Consider the following 21049-nt stretch of genomic DNA (forward strand, 5'->3'; position numbering starts at 1 on the left):
TGATATTCCAGACTTTAGACACTGGAGTTCTAGAACTGAGTTTAAATACATACGTCTGCCAAGACTGGCGTTTCGATTGTTAGAAGATGCGTCGGGCCTTAGCATTTGATATCTTGAATTTGCTTAAAATGTGGACTGTAGGGTGATTGCGGAAATGTTTTTCTGACTTCCTCCTACCTTTTCTAGCTAGTTTACAGTCGTCAGTATACCATGGCATAATGTTTCAAATGAAGTCCAATTTACCTTTGTAAAATTATATCTTGTCGAAGGTGGGATATCCCCTGGATGAATGAATGAAATTAAAGTTGGAAAGTGGTCACTTCCACAAAGGTTGTGATGAACTGACCATTCAAATTCGGTGAGTAGTCTTGAATCTGTCAGTGACAAATCAAGTGAGGAATATGTGCCTGAAGCAGGATGTATTTGAATCATCATTAAAAGACATAAGTCGACGTCACTATGGGTAATAAAATCTTCTAGGACCTAGCTCTTATAGTGTTTGTATGTAAAGCACCCCAGAGCGGATTGTGGTTATTCAGATCACCCATGATGGCACACCGTTTAGGTAATTGATCATATAATGACTGAAGAACAGACTGATGAAGAACAAAAGGAGGAATGTAGAAAAGGACACAGTGTAAACACCACATTTAATGTAATTCGAAAAGCAACAGCCTGGAGATTACTGCTCATTTTGACAGGGATCCAGGGCGGATCACTCCCTCTCTCACCAAGATAGAAGAACCTCCAGTGGCCCTTTCGCCAGGGGGAGAAAAACAATGATATGAGCTGTACAGACGTAATTTTATTGTATCTGTCTGCTTTTAATATGTTTCCTGCAGACAGAAAGCTGATGGTTTGTAGTCTTGGACCAGCAATTGTAAATCATTAAAATGTGTTTGAAATCCTCTACAATTCCATTGAATTAAAGAATGAACTATTCATCTCTTTGGCGGATTGACTTGAAATCTGACACGCCCATTTCCTTTAGGCCATAAACTAGTTGTCCTGTGATGGATGTTTTCGGAAACATCCATCCGTTCCAGGGATCCAAACTTGTTGTAATGTTTATACGATCATTTGATCCTTTGGATATCCTCTTGGTCTGTTTGTTGCGAGAGGAAGAGTCATTTTTATGTCTTGCTAAACCAGTCCTTCCTTTCCTAGGTTGGGAGTTAGGCGGTGAATCATTATGTGATCCTGATCTCTGAGGCGGTGTCACAGAAGTAGGTTCTGAAGAATCAGAAATCTGTTCAGCTGGGAATGGATCTGCTGTCTGCGTAAAAGACTCAGATGAAGAGTAGGGCTTAGGATTTACAGAAGTGATCCATGTCAAATCTGACACTGAACTGATACTGAGGAAGCTGTTGGAGTTTTGAGAACAGAAGCATATGTTCCAGTCTGGTCTGCAGTGGATACCAGTTTATGTGCTTCAGTGTAAGAAATATTTTGTGTACATTTTATTTTACTTATTTCCATTTCTTTTTTCCATACTGGGCAGCCTTTGCTCGATGATGAGTGTGCTACAGAACAATTCTGGCACTTTTTAACATCACTGGTACAATCTTCTGTAACACGGGAAGTTTGACTACAGTGTGTGCACGTGATTTTGTTCTCACACGAATTATACCCTTGACCAAACTTTTGACATTTAAAGCATCTCAATGGGTTTGGTATGTACATTTCAACGTGCAAGTTGCAGTACCTTGCTTTAAGTGACTTTGGAGATGAAAAAGAAAATAAATAACTGTTTATGTTTGTTTCAGTGCCTTGTCGCCTGGTAAATCGTTTCACAAACGTAAGCCCTTGATCATGCATTTCTGAAACTATATCCAACTCTGACATGTCATCAAAGAGTCGATCACGATCTCTTATCATGCCTTTGCTGGTGTTGAGTGGTCTGTGAGGAGATAAAAACACTGATATACCGACAAGTTCCTCGATTTACATTATGTTCGTGTCTTGCTGTCGCCTGGCACATTCAATGAGAATAGATCCATTCCTCAGACGTTTGATAGTTTTTAAATCACCTGCGATTCTATAAATTCCCTTTGCAACTGCAAAAGGGTTCAATCTGATTGGTGTCTTATCAGGTGTTTCCATCACCAAGAATCGGAGCCAATACTCCACTGATTTTGCTCTAGGAATTATATCATAATTCTCTGAATCAACTTCCAGGGTACGTTTTAATTTTTTGATGGGGGTTTGAAAAGCCATGGTCGTATGATTAAGTTTCATCATCTCTACTCCCCACCCGCCACCGAGTGCTAATAAAAGCGATATCCTATTGCCTGTGGAATTCCATCAGACAGATACCAGGGACATAGAGATGATATACACCAGTAGTAAGTCCTACCAGTTTGGCCCATGAGCCATCACCTTCTGGCACTGGCATCTAGGCAAATGTTCACAAAATTGAAAATTCAGATATTATCTTATACACAAAATAAAACATTTCAACATTACATCCAAATAGACCCAAGCCAAAAATATGATAGGACAATGAAAATTAATGCTCGGGGCTCGGCATGACCAGCCGACTGGTTGAACCGGGCCCATTCAACCTCACGTCTAGGTGAAGTAAGGGTCGAAGGGGTGTATTGAGCAAAGGGAACGCGGTCACAGGCCCCCATTGCCCTCAACCCCCAGACTCCTGTCCTCCACCGACACAGGGCCGCAATCCACGGCAAAAGGGTTGGTGGACCAATATCCCCCCGGGTCCACAACGGGGATGTTGGCGAACTCTTGGCGTTACCCAGCACCCACGAGGATGAGGTGGCTCGCCACGGGTGCCGTCAGACTAAAGTATTACCAGAGGTGTGAAATATTTGCAAAATATTAAAGACTGGAGTTGATTACTTACATACAGATATAATATCAATGTTTTGAAACTCATAATTACATTTACTAATTCTGTTACAATCACCCCAACAAGTCCGCAAGGTCGTCGGAAAAACACTGACCGACGTTGTCAACAAACACACGTGCGTGTATTTGAATGTCTTACCGTCAGTCGCATCATTTTTTATAAAAAAAACCTTCACATTAGACAATGTAGTCATGTTAGCTACGTTCTTGGTACTTTCAACATGATGATGTATATTTTTCACGAATGTTTAATAATGGAAAGAAAGAATGATGTAATCTGGACTATTTTTATCAGATCACTTCATCCATTACGCGTTCTGATTGGTCTTACGTATGGTGTACCGATGTTACCGATGCAATTACCGATGTTTTGCCAATGTAAATAAGGTAGATAGCTCTAAATTTGTTTTTCTTGTCGTCCGTTGTAGTCGGTTGTTGGTTGACTGCCCAACATTGGTACTCCTTAATATGATCCGATACCCGTACCTCGAACCGGGTTGTTCGATGAGATAAATACATTGTTCCCTGGTCGCACGGAGCCCATTGTTTAAGTACCTCAGTCCATGTCCTGTGGCGACTAGTGATCAACTTGTGACAAGATTTCACTTTTCTATTGTTGAGCCACAATGAATTTTGTTAAACTGATGTGCATCACGACGCATTAGTTTAGTAGGTAATCAGATTTTTTTCTTGAATCTGTCACATTCGGTCAAGAAAGTATAGCTCATTTTTTTTGCCAATTGAGTGAATTTAGTTTTACGCCGCATTCAGCAACATTCCAGCAATATGGCGGGAGGATACAGTGTTACGGTTAAGAATTTACCGTTACAAACGATGTAAGAAATCCCCTTGTGAACCAGCAAAACAGATCAAAGACAAGTCATAAACGTTCAAATTATGTATTATTATGCAACGAGAGCAAGGTATACAAAGTCACAAGTCAATAGTCACAATGCTGATTACAAATACAATTCAAGAGAGACAAAATCTAAGTCAATGGGACACAAAATACAATATAGTAGTAAACTCACCAAAGTATCAGTGCGGGAGAGAATCAACGAATGTAAACACAGCGATCGGTGTGACAGCAGATAATGCAGATTTAGACTTTGACGGATGCACATGATAAAGAACTCCAGAACTGTCCATGTCGCAACACAGCGACCAGTCTTTTTTATGTATGAAGTCATTTCCCGAAAGTTCGGGCACAAATGAACATCGTCAACACTGGAGAATGCCTTAGAATAAGTCTCATGGAAGTAAACACATAGAAAAATAGTAGCAGATAAATTCCGGAAAACCAGAATCCTAAAAGTGTTGACCAGCTATTAAAACGAAATATGACCCATCATAATTATAATTCAAAACACTAAATGTTGTGACCCAATAATAATTATCACTTAATTAATAACAAAATATACAGAAAATACACACTCGTAACAACAGTGAGTCTGTAACAGTGTGGGTCTAGTCTCAAATATGGTTGATCATTCTTAAACAGTTCTCTATTAAGTAGGTGAGTAAGTGAAAAAAGTACTAGAATTTGTACTTTACTAAGAAAGTGAAATCCCAAATATGACATATGTTGCATTTGACCACTTTCTAAATGGCATCGTGTAATCATATCGTGAGTAAGTGAGTTCGGTTTTACGCCGCGTTGAGCAATATGCACGGTGAGAGACACCAGCAACTGAAACCATTGAACAGTCTCGTTTCCTGTTTACTTGGTTCAGTGCCATTGAGCAACTTAGCGCGATAACCGGTCCAGATTTATTCAACTGAATACATAAGTATTAATCAGTATGAATTGATACATCGAAGCACTTGTATATTGCAACAGTACCTGTACAGCGTGCTCTGTCGCCATCGAGCCTCGAGAAAAAGGAAACTTTAAAATTGTGGACATCTCAAAACGAGGCTCTGATGCTAGAAACTTGGACTGTCTGTTACGGAATTTATCTTATACAAATCCGCATTGTGAATCATTTTATGACCTCCTCAAACAGTGTCAGGCTGTGATTTCTTAGTTAAACTTAAGGCATGCTGCCTCAGCCTCGACATAAAACATAGAACAACGGTGGTATTAAAGTTTAAAAGTAAAATACGACTTTCTTATGACACACGGAATTGGACTTGTTTCTGGTGTCTATTTTCACTTTCACACGAGAAAATTCGGATCGGCTGAAAAGTAGGTCAGTGTCTGAATAGGTGAACGAGACTCCTGTTTTGGTATGAAAGGGACCTCACACATTGTACCTGTGACGGAAATCCAACCCGGGTTAACCGCATTACCTCTTATATAATAGTAATAATGCCATTTACCAACCAGCTTTATGGATGTACAACTTCTTTATTCAGATTCGTCTCGAAACAGATTCTAGTATAGTTGTCAAGAAGGTATACAAAATACAAGGATCCATACTCAATCGTCGTTTCTCCCGAATATAGAAGTTGTTACTCCATAACGTTTGTCCTTATTTGGTTCACACACATTTAAACATGCCACTCAAAGATGTAATGCCATTTACATTGCTTTATCATTCCGCAGGACCATACTGATAGTATTATGTTTTAATATGTCAATTGATTGTCAGTCTCAACCTCCTGAGGAATACGACTGACATTCGATTTACAGTTTCCCACTAGCCATTGTATACATGGTGATTAGAGACACATTTCGAACAGAGCGAGTGAGTATGGTGTTACTTCTCGTTTAGCATTAGTTCTACAATATCTCACTGACACCAGAAATGGCCTTCACGGGGGAAATTGAACTCGGGTCTTAGGCATGAATGCGAACGCATTAATCATTAGACTACGCCCCTTCGAACAAAGACACTCGCCCAATGGTGGCATCATGTGTGTTACATTTATGGAAACATCAGACCACCGAAAGGGACAACCGATGAGCGTTACGTGCAAAAAGTCATCTGATTTGGTTGGAATGCTTGATTATCCTGATATTATTGTTGGTTGTGTCAAGTGTTGACCTGATCTGTGTACAGCTGCGTCTCTTAGTCCTGACAGGAGCAGAACACGGTTGGTCTGAATTCCGTTCTTTACTTTGATTTTAATTTTGCTCTGTAAATATATGTCAAAAAAGATTGCTTATCTCATTAAGGCCGAGAGCCGCATATATGGCCATTCTCCTAATTATGGAGTTCCTTGTACTACTATTCTGCAGTTAAAACGTGAACATAAAATGCATTTATACGATTCCTCCATGTGTAGCGAGTCATCTCCCACTTTTCGACAGTTATTACATAGAAATACAACCCATGTATACAATTCTGGCATATTTGGCTTGACTACTTTCAGTATGCCATCGTTATTCCATAAAACACTAAGATAGACACTGCCATAGTGCCCGGGACATTTGCCAAGTACAACGCCTCGGATGACACCATTAAAACAATGGACTGTGAGAATGTAACCAAGGTATGCTTGAAGTCATTGAATGTAAATGTTACAGTGTCTACTTCAGGACAGCCATGTCCAAATATTTCTACAGACCAAAAACTATGTAGCCGGGCTATATGATATTTAGTTATTATTATTCAGTCTGCAATCTTGATCTTTATCACTACCGCAGAGTACATTGTTTTATCAGCTACCTTATTCCTCTTTGTCACTTCCATTAATTACTGTATATGACATTTATGGCCTTTATTGGTCATCCCCCTTGGCTGTGTCTCTCATCATCAGCTGTAGAAGGAAGTGCTATTAGCTTCTCTATCTGTCCATTGTTGAATCTTTGCCTGTCTATTGTTGTTAAAAACTATATATATGGATGCTCACATCTATACTGCACGTGAGAGGTGAGACGTGGGATGTGAGTGTGGAGTCCGGCATTCCGACTGTCTTTGTAGGGACGACCGGTGCGAGCAGGATTATGCCGCTCGCAGGAAAGGCCCTGGGGTTGAGCTGGAAGTCCGTTCACCTCATTCATGTATACTTGTTTGTCATGTCTTGAGAAACCAACTAAAGAAGTTTGAACAACTAAACCATTCCTTCGTCTTCACCAACGTATTCATCATTTGTCTTCGTCAAAGTATTGCATGTATGTAATTCTCCAATCATCCTATCCATGAGCCGATCCGAAGTCGACGCACCAACCATATATGAACCCGTTGAGAACTGGTGTTAGGGTCCGGATGGAGTAACGTTTAACTTACTCCCGATCTTGAAACCTCTCTATGTGCCTACCATTAACATCATGTATCAAGGATGATTCCCCAAGTTCTACGTCAAAACGAAGAGATTGCAAGCGAACATGATCCCTCAACACTGCTATCTTGAATGGAGTATCATACAGCAACCACCTAATGGACAACCCACAAGTTAGGGATGGAAGAGCAAGATATGACACACCAAGAAAGTAGGTGCGTCTCTCCCATGGAGATCGTGTATTCATCCAGAAGCCACCTTATGAACATCTTCAACGTGAACACTGTGTACAAGACAGCTCATTAGGACTTACTTATCTGTGTGTACTTAAATGAACTGAGTGCAGGATATACAATGTGTTATTGTTGCTAAGTGCCACCAGGTATGTTTGATCATAGACCGGTACATTACTACCGTCTTATGTCTATACCATATTGTATTTCGTGCATGTGAACATTGATTACTTATATAGATACAGAATGAAGTCAGAATAGGAATATTGTTTTCCCCAGATACCCATAAACACATTTTTATCATGTGTAAATATTAAGGCATTAACAGCAAAGCAATATTCAGCATTTTAGAATTTTGAAGTCAGAGTATGGTTTTTATTAATACTTCTTTATTGGGCATAGCACCCACAATATATGGGCAAGCTCTGTCAACGACACAGGAATAGCCCCCATTGTAGGAGTATTATTTTTTATTGGGCATAGCACCCACACTTTATGGGCAAGCTCCGTCACAGACACGGGAAGAGCACCCATCATACTGAAAAGGGCAACAGTACCCACAAGTACCGTCTGAGTCGCGCGGTAAAGTATGACTCCTGGTTTCAACTTTCTTAATGTGAAATATTTGCTGAGATGTTTAATGTATACTTTTATGACGCTAATTATTATCATCATTTGGTACTGAGCCTCACCACAAAGCCAGAATCCAGATTTGAATATCCTGCTCAGACTTTGAAATATTTCTTAAAACTGTCCGAAGTAGCCAATACCTGAATGTAAATTGTACATTGCAATGATCCTTGGATTATTTTTCTGGTGTCAGATTGACAAGATGATCGCTCTCTTACCGTCGATGCACAGATATACTTGCTGCACGGGGTGTCAACGACGTCAAAAATCACTTTTCAGTGATTATGTACTGATTCGCAATGTTGGTATTTACATAGCTTCACTCCTATCAGTTTGGAATTTATTTAAGCTTGGGGTCCAAGCTTTACGGAACAGAGGGAAGTTGTTATAGTGTCTACTTCAGGACAGCCATGTCCAAATATTTCTACAGACCAAAAACTATGTAGCCGGGCTATGTGATATATAGTTATTATTATTCAGTCTGCAATCTTGATCTTTATCACTACCGCAGAGTACATTGTTTTGTCAGCTACCTTGTTCCTCTTTGTCACTTCCATTAATTACTGTGTTTTCTGCTGGACAAGATCGGTATGCCTCGATTTATTACCATAAGTGCTTTGAATTTAGTTTGTTGTTTTTTGTAAGTCTATGTATTTGAATGTTAACTGTATTCAACAAATACTAACACATACAAACCTGTGTCAAAATTGAATTCGAAACACCAAGAATACTATGATTTACTGCACAACCAGTTTTGTAATACAAGGTGAAAGTCATGTATTGTTTGATTGCCCATGTAATGCGATAGAACGTTAGTTGCTAGAGTGAAGAACTTATTATAATTCAGTATTCTATGCAGAAATAGTATGTTCATAATCAGATCAATAAATATACTTCAAACTCTCATGTTTTATAAAAAAAACCCACAAGACATCAAAATGAGCCTAGACAATCTGTATAAACTGAGGATCAGACAGCATTGAATTTTAAATAAACTACTTTGAAGTAAATCAACAACATATGTTTTGTTTCTCTATAAAACGTCTACAACAAGTGTTACACCAAAATCATTTAAACCATGCCTCTTAAAACATACGCATTTTCACTGTAACCATAGCATAATCCAATAGCATCGTTTTTAAGTTTATCAATATAATCAAACAACCTTAAATTGTTTTAAACTGCCTTTAAAGCTGTATACAATTCATAAAATTAAGACAACCTATCAGCCGGCAATAATGAACCCTACAGTAAAATTTGATCCATGAATGTCTAGCATTGTCATGATTGTCTCTGTATCAACTTCTTTTATTCTCATAAAAACCACCATTGGTGGTACATGAGCAAAGAATATACAATATTGACAATATAAATATGAACATGATGATGAGTCATTTACTAACAATTCATACAAGTGAGAAATAAAAGTGATAAACCTTTGGTAAGTTTCAAGTTGGCAGGCGACATAACCTTGCTAAGAGATGACAAATTGGCCCAACAGTGATATTTTGGGGGGATGAATGATTTTCTGTAAGAATTAAGTGAGACACATTTTCAAAGATAATGGAATTCGTCACCAACTAGGTTGCAGTTGCATAATCTACATATTCTTTCTTCTCTCGGTATGTTCTGCCATCTGCCGGAAGGTTTAGATTTAAGGTTCTAAATTTCAAAATAGGGATGTGTATATATTTTGGAAATAAAAAATATTTTTCAAAGGACAGTGTTTTTTTTTAAGTACTGATGATAGAATTCCATGGAACTGGAATGTTTATCTTTATGTCATTTTTTAATAAACTGATCTGTTAGGATTTGTTTTGCTTTTAAAACTAAGGACTTTGTAGAATATGCCGGGGGATTTACATATACTTCGGATAAACCGATTCTGTCTAATATATGCTTTATGGAGTGTAACCAAGGATATACTGTAGGGTGTTGTTCATAGTCATGACTAATATATTGGTATAAAACATGAGAAAGTTTGATCGTCTCAGCTGACGCGAGTTTATGCCATAAAGACAACGTATTGACATAAAATCTTATGTTTAAAGGCTCTCTACCTAATTCGTCATAAACCATAAAGCACTAGGCTACCCCACCGCCCACTGAGTGACAGAGGTGGCCCAAACGAGACATAAACACTTTGTTTGTGTTTAATTACTAAAACTCTAAAAGCATGCATAATGGATGATGTAGATTATCTGGGTATTGTTTGTACATAAAACGATACGATTCCATGGACAATGCTTCGATCATTGTAAGCAGTGATGACAGCAGGCCCCGATTTCTCAAAACAAACGTAAGTCCCAGTTTTGACTTAAGAAGTGTGAGGTTTGACTCAAATTTGAATAAACACGGGACAATTCATTACCCAGAATGAGCTGAAATCAATATTAAACGCAAACACAGTGGATAATGTGAGTTTGGTGGATAGATATATTAAGTATGCATGCTTTGGTTGTTTTGTTTTGTGTTTTTTTTGTTTTTTTGGTTTTTGGTTTTTTTATTTTTGGGGTTTTTTTTGTTTTTGGGGGGTGGGGGTGGGGGTGGGGGTGGGGGTGGGGGTGTGTGTTTGTTTTTATTATTTCACGATACTGTTGAGTTGAAATTCAGCTGTTTCATCTTGAAATTTTAGTAAAAACTTAGTTTGTTCCCAGGAATCGTGGCCAAGTGTTTGCAAAACAAATGGCCTTTATACAATGTGTTAAAATGTGTTTTCTGGTGCCATTGAACTGTCTTGAGAAATACATGCAAGGGAAAACAAATCCGTTATCATACAACGCTCATCATTTTTCTTTATTTGTTGTTCAACGAAGAATATACTCATTGGCATTTCAGCCAGCAATCTCAGTAATGACATCCTGATCATAGATCTTCGCATCTGCTAAACAGTTACATGCATTAACCGAAGGAGCAATCTCGACAACCAAGCATTGCCAGCTGAAAGTTCATTCTCTGGTTGTCATGTCTGGAAAAGATATGTCTGGAGAAGTTGGGAGCATTTGAACAAGAATGGGAGACGCTATTTCTGGGATCAACAGTACAAAATTTCAGCATCACTGATGATGGCTCGTGGTTGAAAAGGCGACGTTGATCGACTCGCATCAACAGACACTCCTTGTAGAAAACGTGTTGCACGAGCACAATGTACAAAAAAAATATTGGAAACTGTAGTGTTTAGTGTGCTGGAATTGGCTGGGGTGAGAGCATTAATGTGTGACAGCATGTTTTAAAAGAATGTCACCATGTCTCAGGCGCTTCTCGGTCTGAAGAATAAAGAACACCCGGATGTATAGAAGAGTCGTGTAAACTGCCGAGTGAAAGAAAGTATTGCACATACATAGCTGATGAAACAAACAACGAATGGCTTTACGTAAGGGATATATTTGACGTGGGTGTAGTATCCGTCTTTGGGGCCTTGAGTTTGCTGTATTTGCCGACTGTTTATTAACGTTTTGAGAACATTTGTTTAATATCCAATTTTTCAACTTGCGTATGCCTTTGTTAGTTAGTCCAGCAGGTTAGCATAACCCTTTGGAAAGCCACTTAGCGCACAGTGGAGGTTTACACATAGCGTTCTGTGATACGATTAGTTCACGCAAAACGATTAAACCATTTAACTATGTTCAGATGTAAAATATTTTTGGGTGGCTACGTTTTATTGAATCACCATGTATCCGTATTTGGTCCCTACATATTCTTGCACAGGGAAATATAATATATTATGGAAAGAGGACTCTGAGGAGGGTCGATTCATGTCACCCTGGGTGACTGTCGACATGTGCGCTAAGACATGAACTGCGCCTGGGCAGGTATCTATGCAACACTGCGGCATGTCATTTTCATTCGGCTGAAAAAAATGGCATTTGTCTGAATCCCGTATGCTGTTCAAACGTGTCAACATGACCTGGCGTGTAGAATAAGCATTGGGCGTTTTATTCCGCGGACATCTAGAGGATTTCGCCACATGAACTAAACACCAGCTCGTAATGAGGATCGTGCTTTGAATTCAACCACCTGCGCGTGTGTGCATGCGCATGTGTGCACGTGTTTGTAGTTAAACATGGTAAACATAATTATGCAACCTGATGATGACAAATATATATGCACCATCGCCATGATGACAGCACTTCCACGTGAACGGAGCTTCTAATGAACGACATGATTACTCACAAATGCAGGAGTCACCACCGACTTGCACATTCCGTGAGCCCACTGCCAGTCAGGTCCGTTCTACCACAGTCTGCCGGCGTTCTGCTGCCGCTGTAATTTTCCGAGGTATGTTCAAAAAATAAAATATTGCCGTGAATAATATACGATGATATTACACACAGTATACTGTGCACTGTCCTTACTTGTCTGTAAAATCTTCACGAGAAAACCAAGAGTTTAGGAACATGTAACGATCTGGGTTTCCTCTTGGGGCGCTGGGGTAGCCAATTGGTTAAAGCGTTCGCGGAAAACTAAACTCGCTGAGCGGGTCTCCTCCTTGAGAGCAGATGGCTGTTGGCCATATTCCCAAACGTGGAAGCAAAATTTAAAGCGGCGTAGTGAGTGGGTGTTACGCCCCGTACTATCATCCTTCAGTTAAATCGGAGTGTGTTGGCTTAAAAGAAAGAAACAATATTTTTGTAAGTGATGCTGATGTATATGATATCGTATATGATATATATGATGAAACATACGTCCCTCAAAAATGAACATTTTACTGATTAAACGAAAATAGACGTCGACCTCTACTTCTTATAACAAGAAGCGTGAAAAATAATGCTATTACAATTACAAGAAACACAGCTGTACACGATAACACACAGTACATGTCTTCTTATGCATTCAGTTCTCACTCACTCACTCACACACACTGTACACACACAGGTAGATATGTACACACATAAAAAAACCGTAGTTCAACATAAACATCATTGTAATATAACTGTTTATATCTGTTGTCGCCCAAGATAATTTAGGGGATGTTCCATTCATGAAAGGTAGGATGGCGGGATGGAATGGAAATAACAATCTCACACGATCACACAAAACTGTTTACACAAGTTCCATGAATAATCTTGAACAGTGAGAGGATGTTCGGATTCCTTTGTCCAACGTATGAAGACTAACCCGCTGTCTCAAATTGTACAGGCCAACTGTCTTATTCGGCAGTCTAGAACGATACGTGAAAGCAGTTATATGAAATATACCAACGTTATTTCTCATATATGTTGTTCCGAGATATCAGGCATTTTATAAGATTCACTTGATTTTCACTGTGTCCACGTTGAGATCGTTTTCACTTCCACACGTGATTATTGCGAAAACATATTTCTGTCTTAGATGAAGCCTTGTATAATCTTCGTCGAATTCAGCGTCCTCATTTTCAACACGGGAGCAAATGTGTTCCACTTGAGCAACTGCATAGATATGGTTCCATCTGACCTGACATCAGACGAACAGACTTCCCTGCAACCCTTCCGTGTCACAGTATCAACCACGGAATATGAAGATGGCGAACCCGTTAATGGTTTTACTTTAAAATACACCATTCTTGTAGCAGCCGACAAACATGGATTTAAGATGACTGGCTAAAGTAAAGAATAACAGATGTGCTTGTAGAGTGAAAGTAATTGTGTGAACAGATATGTGTGTCAGAGATGAATGCCAGGTAGACAGTTGGGGACGACAAAGACATCCTCGAACATGTTGCATAATGATAAGGAGTATATTTTCACCAATCGAGGTTACAACACCAGTTTCCCCTCACCAGCTGATGTTAGAATAGGCATTTTGCTAATACTCTGTATACATTGATCAGTGGCAAGAATAGGTCCTCATCGTGAGTTTGGTTAGTAGAGATCACCATGGCTCAGCTTATGCCCCTGTGGGAATCTATGGTAAGCATAAACTCCAGTATATGTTACTGGCATTGGCATTCTGGTCAGTAGTGTGGAGGTTGCTAGAATGAGATTCAGTACTGCATGCCTGCATCATGTGTAGGTTTGTACCGGAATCCATTAGGATATCTGCATGGTTGTATGGTTGTGAAAAGGTTGCTCCCCTCCCCCCCCCCCCCCCCCCTTCCCCCCCTCACGGTCAGATCATCCGCACAACCTCAATGCTTTTCATACAAGCCATCTGTCAGCCATCAGCCTTTGGTACCTGGGGGATACTTAGTATATATATCCCTACCATCCCAATCAACACCATCATGCTATAGTCACATCCTTTGTATCCCATGTTATGTTTTCAGTGGTACTTTCGTCTGCAGACATATCGACCACATTTGTAGACTTTTTTCTACAAGCAAGATGCCTCACCTGTTCCAACCTGACGGTGCCTGTTGGAACCTTCACCATCCCTGCGGGACAACCACCCAGCGAGACACTGGCCTGCTTCAACACAATGGTAAATGCATAGTGTTCTGTGAAGATACGCGGGCCTTCAAACAGATTCTCAGCTATATGTTTGTCGTGGGAGACAGCTAAGATGCACATATGGTCATGCTCTGTCACTTCACTGTGTGTCATTATGCCCCAGCTGTTGGTTTATCGTGTCCAGACTCGAAAACTTACATGATGCGTCTGTGACAGTGCTATCTAGGACTTCAAACAACGATCACTAACCGACTGTTTGCATTGTATTTCTGCGTACAGTTTATGAACTTTGTCAGTATCAATCGGCACCCACACCCTCCCTCGAAGCTACGGTTTGCCTAGTGTACTGGGCGTTTATATTCAGAGGTTCCTTGGGGTTCAGGGAGTCAGAGGGCTAATATTCTTACATCTGGCCATGGAGTCATAGGGCGTTGTTCTTACATCTGGTTACTGAGGCAGAGGGTGTAGTTCTTACATCTGGTTATTGAGGCAGAGGGTGTAGATCTTACATCTGGCCATGGAGTCAGTGGGCGTAGTTTCTTTTTCTGGTCATGGCGTCAGTGAGGGTAGTTCTTACATCTGGCCGTGGGGTCAGTGGGCAGAGGTTTTATAGTCATGGAATCTCTGGAAATGTGATGTAGAACTGCTCTTCTTGTATTTGATCTTTGTATTTGAGAACAGCTAAGACCTTAAAGACCAAGTGGCAGGATTTTAATGAAAGTTGCTACTTGCAGGCCGCCGTGACAGCATCGTCCATGGATCCCAAGACAAGTGTGACCTTCTCATGGATGCCGCCTCCTGGCTTCACGGACGTCGTTATCATGCGGTGAGGGTGTAGGAAGTATTACTCCATCCACCATTTGTAATATCCAAACGGCCATCACAACATGACACTGCTTAGGCTTCTGGTTAATACTGGTGAGTTCTTGACTCCCAAAGAAATATTATAATGTGATGTCACTTTATGATAAAACTGGAGAGAAGAACTGAGTTACTGGAGTTAGAGAGGCATTAAGATGTGATTATGGACCTGTGTGTGTGTGTGTGTGTGTGTGTGTGTGTGTGTGTGCGTAGATAGACAGACAGACAGACTGGCAGGCAAGCAGACAGATAGATAGACAGACAGAGAGAGAGAGAGATAGACTTGCCTTATCCAATATTTTTTTTTTATTACAAACTGTTTAAATCGCCAATAATTCAGGAAGATTACCTTGATAAGATTACTGTTAAAAGTTCCGGACAGCTGTGTCACGTGTTTTAGATAATGCTGTTACTAAAACAGCTAAAGTGCAATGAAGACTTTAAGTCAAACAAAGCTTTAACATCATTTTTTCGTGCATTGTTATTTTCAGAGCAACGTTTGTTAAAAACCACACAGAGTGGTGGGGAAATGTTGTTTCCCAGACAATGAACGTCATGTCAGTGCCACTAGCAGTTGATGTTACTATATCCACGGCACGCCCACGGCCGACGCGACCCCCAACAACACTGAGCCCATCAGCCTCGTCCTGCACTGCTGCAACATCGTCATTTGGTCTAACATTGGGGATTCTCATGCAAAGGCTCTTAGTATTCTAAATATATCCAGCATTTGATGACCATAGGAGGATAAAACGGAATCCAAATGGATAAGAAACAAGAAACTATTAAATTATGAGTATTGTCTCTGATATTTCTGAAGTCATTTCATAAACTTTAATGCTGAATATTTTGTACCAGTGAGGAATAAATACAATCATATATTTCAATTTTGTCTTCTTCTGAATCCGTAACCATCTCCAAAAGGTCTAAATTGGTCGTTTCAGCAAGGGACCCACATAATCTCTGTCGCAAAGCCATGGAGGGTCTTTAGAAAGGTATTTGAAATAAGTAGTTATAATACGACTTAGCTTCTCCAAACTCCAAAGAGTTTAATTTTTCCAGTCTCAGAAAAAAAACAAAGTTTTCGTTTTTGAACTGTGTGCACCACTAGCCGACATGACAAATGTGAATTGTCTTCCTCGTTACCATGAGTGTTGCATTATCATAAAGGTTCAAGAACAAATATGTCCAAACTGTAAGCAAATCTTCACTGAAAAATCAGTATGTGAAATGAATCCATATTTATAGCATCGTCGTGGAAGTTGGGGTTAAGACATGCCAAAGTATGCCTTTCTGATAAGTGTTGAAAAAGCTTCATTCGACATATATTTACGTATTAATATATCAAACCCTGAGAATCTGTTTGTGTATGTAGGCGTTGTAAAATAGTTGCACTATAGCTGAATATGGACTGGAACTACGACCATAGCATCAGAGCTCTATTTACCAAATGTTCTTCAAGCTAAGGTCCCTGTATATAGCGATCCACTGAGGTAGCGGTGTTATTATTGTATTAACACGTTCTTGTACGTTTCTCTGACGAGCTTAACTTGACCTTCTCTAGAAATATACCAATGTACACGAATAAGGGAACACATGAAAGTACAAGTGTTCTTTTATTCCTTTCCATGTTTCTTCACAAGATATGTACTGTGCTTTGAATGGAATGGAAATAAACTCACGAACATTTGCACTTTCATGTTTTCGCGTATTCGTTTCAGTGAGTATATTTTTATCCAATCAAAGAGTGATTATACAATACTTATAAAATATAAACAGTTACACACTTTAAGAAATGTATTTTAAATTATTTTATTAGTTTGGTATATATCTGGATAATACACACGTGTTCAGAGTGCAGTGCTCAACGTTTCCCGCAGGAGATTATTCAGTTCAACTACTTCCCGTGAAAACATAATCTGTTCATTCATTCCAAGCTTTCTAACTTCTTCACACGTTTTTTGGTATCGCGATGAGTGTAACGTGTGGTTGATTTTACCGTTTGATGATTCATTGTCACAATAAATGAACGCTCTGGTACTTCGCCAGTACTACAACACTAACCCCAGCCACTGTTATCCACACTGCTGGCCCAAGTTGTTTACACGAAGAACACATGGTCGTCACGGGGTAAGGTATTGTACGCCATGGGGAGTTTACATGCTGGGGTTGTGACTGGGAAGACAGTGTGGAGTCAACTGGCAAGTTCGGCCTTTCCTCAGGAACAGAGCTGGTTAGGAGGCTGATGTCCACTGATACACTGGCGGCTGTGATCCACGCAAGCGTTGCTGCTGTTGTTGATCTTTTGTCCATGGATGCCACTGTGGTCACTGTTCTTGTTGGTTGTGTGGTTCCTATCACTCCTGTTGTAGTTTCAGTCAATGTTCTTGGTTGTGTTGTAGGTATTTTTGTGGCTGTTTGTGTTGATGCTGAAAGTTTTACCGTAGCTGTTTGTTGGCTTGTTGTGCCATTTGTGGTTGGTGTAGCTACGGCTGTGGTCCTTGGTTGCGTTGTGGACACTACAGTCGTTGTGGTTAGCTTTCTTGTTGTAACTACAGTTGTTGTGGTTGCTTTTGTTGTTGTTGCCTCAGTGGTTAGTTTTGTTATCGCCTCAGTCGTTGTTGCTGGTTGTTTAGTTACGGTAGTTGTGGTTTTAAGTGACGTTGTTGCAACAGCCGTTGTGGTAGGTTTTGTTGTAGCTACAATTGTTGTGGTTTGTTGTGAAGTTGTTCCTACAGTCGTTGTGGCTGGTTGTGTAGTTACAGTAGTTGTGGTTTGTTTTGAAGTTACAGTCGTCGTGGTTGGTTTTATTTTTACAGTCCTTGTGGTTGACTGTGTAGTTACAGGCGTTGTGTTTGGCTTCGTTGGTGCTTCAGTCGTCGTGGCTGGTTGTGTAGTTACAGTCGTTGTGGTTGGTTGTGTACTTACAGTAGTTGTAGTTGGTTGTGTAGTTACAGTAGTTGTAGTTGGTTGTGTAGTTACAGTAGTTGTAGTTGGTTGTGTACTTACAGTAGTTGTAGTTGGATGTGTACTTGCAGTAGTTGTAGTTTGATGTGTAGTTACAGTAGTTGTAGTTGGTTGTGTACTTACAGTAGTTGTTGTTGGATGTGTAGTTACAGTAGTTGTAGTTGGATGTGTAGTTACTGTAGCTGCAGTTGGTTGTGTAGTTACAGTAGTTGTAGTTGGTTGTGTAGTTACAGTAGTTGTAGTTGGTTGTATACTTACAGTAGTTGTAGTTGGATGTGTAGTTACAGTAGTTGTAGTTGGTTGTGTACTTACAGTAGTTGTAGTTGGTTGTGTACTTACAGTAGTTGTAATTGGTTGTGTAGTTACAGTAGTTGTAGTTGGTTGTGTAGTTACAGTCGTTGTGGTTGGTTGTGTAGTTACAGTCGTTGTAGTTGGTTGTGTAGTTACAGTCGTTATGGTTGGCTGTGTAGTTACAGTAGTTGTAGTTGGTTGTGTACGTACAGTAGTTGTAGTTGGATGTGTACTTACAGTAGTTGCGGTTGGTTGTGTACTTACAGTAGTTGTAGTTGGATGTGTACTTACTGTAGCTGTAGTTGGTTGTGTAGTTACAGTAGTTGTAGTTTGATGTGTAGTTACAGTAGTTGTAGTTGGTTGTGTACTTACAGTAGTTGTTGTTGGATGTGTAGTTACAGTAGTTGTAGTTGGATGTGTAGTTACTGTAGCTGCAGTTGGTTGTGTAGTTACAGTAGTTGTAGTTGGTTGTGTAGTTACAGTAGTTGTAGTTGGTTGTATACTTACAGTAGTTGTAGTTGGATGTGTAGTTACAGTAGTTGTAGTTGGTTGTGTACTTACAGTAGTTGTAGTTGGTTGTGTAGTTACAGTCGTTGTGGTTGGTTGTGTAGTTACAGTAGTTGTAGTTGGTTGTGTAGTTACAGTCGTTATGGTTGGCTGTGTACGTACAGTAGTTGCGGTTGGTTGTGTACTTACAGTAGTTGTAGTTGGATGTGTAGTTACAGTAGTTGTAGTTGGTTGTGTAGTTACAGTCGTTATGGTTGGTTGTGTACTTACAGTAGTTGCGGTTGGTTGTGTAGTTACAATTATTGTGGTTGGTTGTGTAGTTACAGTCGTTGTGGTTGTTTTTGTTGTTGCCTCAGACATTTTGGTTGGTTGTTTACTTACAACAGGTGTGATTGGTTGTGTAGTTACAATCGTGGTTGGTTGTGAAGTTGTCGCTACAGTCGTTGTGATTGGCGTTTTTGTTGTGACTTCAGTCGTTGTGGCTGCTTGTGTCGTGGTAGCTACAGTTGGGGTTGTATGTGTTGATGTTGGTGGACCGCTGCCTTTCGTGATAGGTTCAGATATCACATTTGCCCAGTATGACATCCTTGACTCCACGAAGGTTACTCTAATAAAGAGTCAGAAACATTAGACAAATGTATCAATATCTTATTGATTATCTTATTTAAAAACTGTGAACTGACTGAAGTACAATTTTCTTATAAACCGTTGAAATATGTTTTTGTTGCATAAAATGGGTCATTTATGTTCAGAGTACTCACTTGATCAGGTAACGTTAGTCTCTTCATAACCATACCTCATATGAACTTCCTTGTCAAAATTATGCGGAGGTGTCCAAGTGATCACAAGTTTGTCCTTGGGTATTTTTGACAGCTGAGTTGCAGCACCCTATAAGGAGGGAAAACAATACTCTGCAGACACTTGCCATAGGTCACACATGTTCAATCTAACAGAAAGTTCATTAGACCACGAAGACGGCTGTCCAGACGAATGGAGACAGCATGCGTTATTGCATTGCCAGCAATAGTGAAGCGTTGACTATCACCACTTTTCTCAACAGTTATGTTACGAAGCCTTGTGATGTCACTTTGGTATCAAGAATTATTTTATTTTAAACCCACATATCTCATATTTTACTCAAACAAGAAATTTCGAATCTTGTTCTCATGGCTTAGATTACTTTTGGTTATTAATTATATTTTCTTGAAGGATCGATTTCTTCTCTCATTCATTTTCCTAATTTTGATTATATTTGCGGTATCTTATAGCCAAAACTAAAAACATGTTGCTTTGATTTTATTCTCAATATTTCAAGTTTCTTTCGGAAGTTTCTTTTTTCCCATTTTTTCCTCGTTACGAAAGTCCATTCGAAGGAATGATAAAAATCACACACAGAAAACCCCAAATACTGGAAATAAAGAGAGATTTCGGTACAAAATCAATAGCTAGTAGTGTGGCAACATCAGGGTTATGTACTTTCAGATATTTGTACTATTTGTGAACATTATACTCACAATGGTGTTGAAGCAGTTCATCACTCTGGCGGGTGGCTGCCCCCGGATTGTTCTAAATGCACCGACTGGTATAGTTGGGTTAGTGCACGTCCGACACCGTGCCTGGAGGAGGAAACCCCGGAACTTGATACCGCTCACCACCGATATCAGGGTCACTGGAAGATTAGCACGCCATATACACTTGACTAAACCGCTTATCTAGGTTATCTTTTATATTGGTGCATCTAAAGCCTTATACGTGTAGGTACATCTTCATAAACAGACATTTGGCACATCTACATCTACAGACATGGTGGTACATCTACATCTACAGACATGGTGGTACATCTACATTTACAGACATGGTGGTACATCTACATTTACAGACATGGTGGTACATCTACATTTACAGACATAATGGTACATCTACAGACATGGTGGTACGCCTACATTTACAGACATGGTGGTACATCTTCATCTACAGACACGGTGGTACACCTACATCTACAGACATGATGGTACATCTTCATCTACAGACATGATGGTACACCAACATTTACAGACATGATGGTACGCCTACATTTACAGACATGGTGGTACATCTTCATCTACAGACATGATGGTAAATCTACACATACAGATATGATGGTAAATCTACACATAC

The 21049-nt window shown here is 39.8% G+C and overlaps 2 protein-coding genes across 2 annotated transcripts; one reads left to right on the forward strand and one right to left on the reverse strand.

Annotated features, from left to right (window-relative positions):
- The first annotated feature begins 12086 nt into the window (after positions 1–12086).
- On the forward strand, positions 12087–15844 carry LOC137291910 (putative defense protein Hdd11). Its single transcript, XM_067823470.1, has 5 exons — positions 12087–12176; positions 13230–13416; positions 14143–14297; positions 15001–15092; positions 15619–15844. Exons 2-5 carry the CDS (start codon positions 13230–13232, stop codon positions 15842–15844), a joined length of 660 nt encoding a protein of 219 aa, XP_067679571.1. The 5' UTR covers positions 12087–12176.
- A 2155-nt stretch (positions 15845–17999) lies between these two features.
- LOC137291911 (uncharacterized protein DDB_G0280315-like) lies at positions 18000–20899 on the reverse strand. The gene is made up of 4 exons (XM_067823471.1): positions 20888–20899; positions 19689–19780; positions 19274–19499; positions 18000–19157 (listed from the first exon to the last, which is right to left on the reverse strand). Exons 1-4 carry the CDS (start codon positions 20897–20899, stop codon positions 18000–18002), a joined length of 1488 nt encoding a protein of 495 aa, XP_067679572.1.
- Between the last annotated feature and the right edge of the window lie 150 nt (positions 20900–21049).

The sequence above is a fragment of the Haliotis asinina genome, chromosome 7 (assembly GCF_037392515.1).
Source record: "Haliotis asinina isolate JCU_RB_2024 chromosome 7, JCU_Hal_asi_v2, whole genome shotgun sequence".
NCBI lineage: Eukaryota > Metazoa > Mollusca > Gastropoda > Lepetellida > Haliotidae > Haliotis > Haliotis asinina.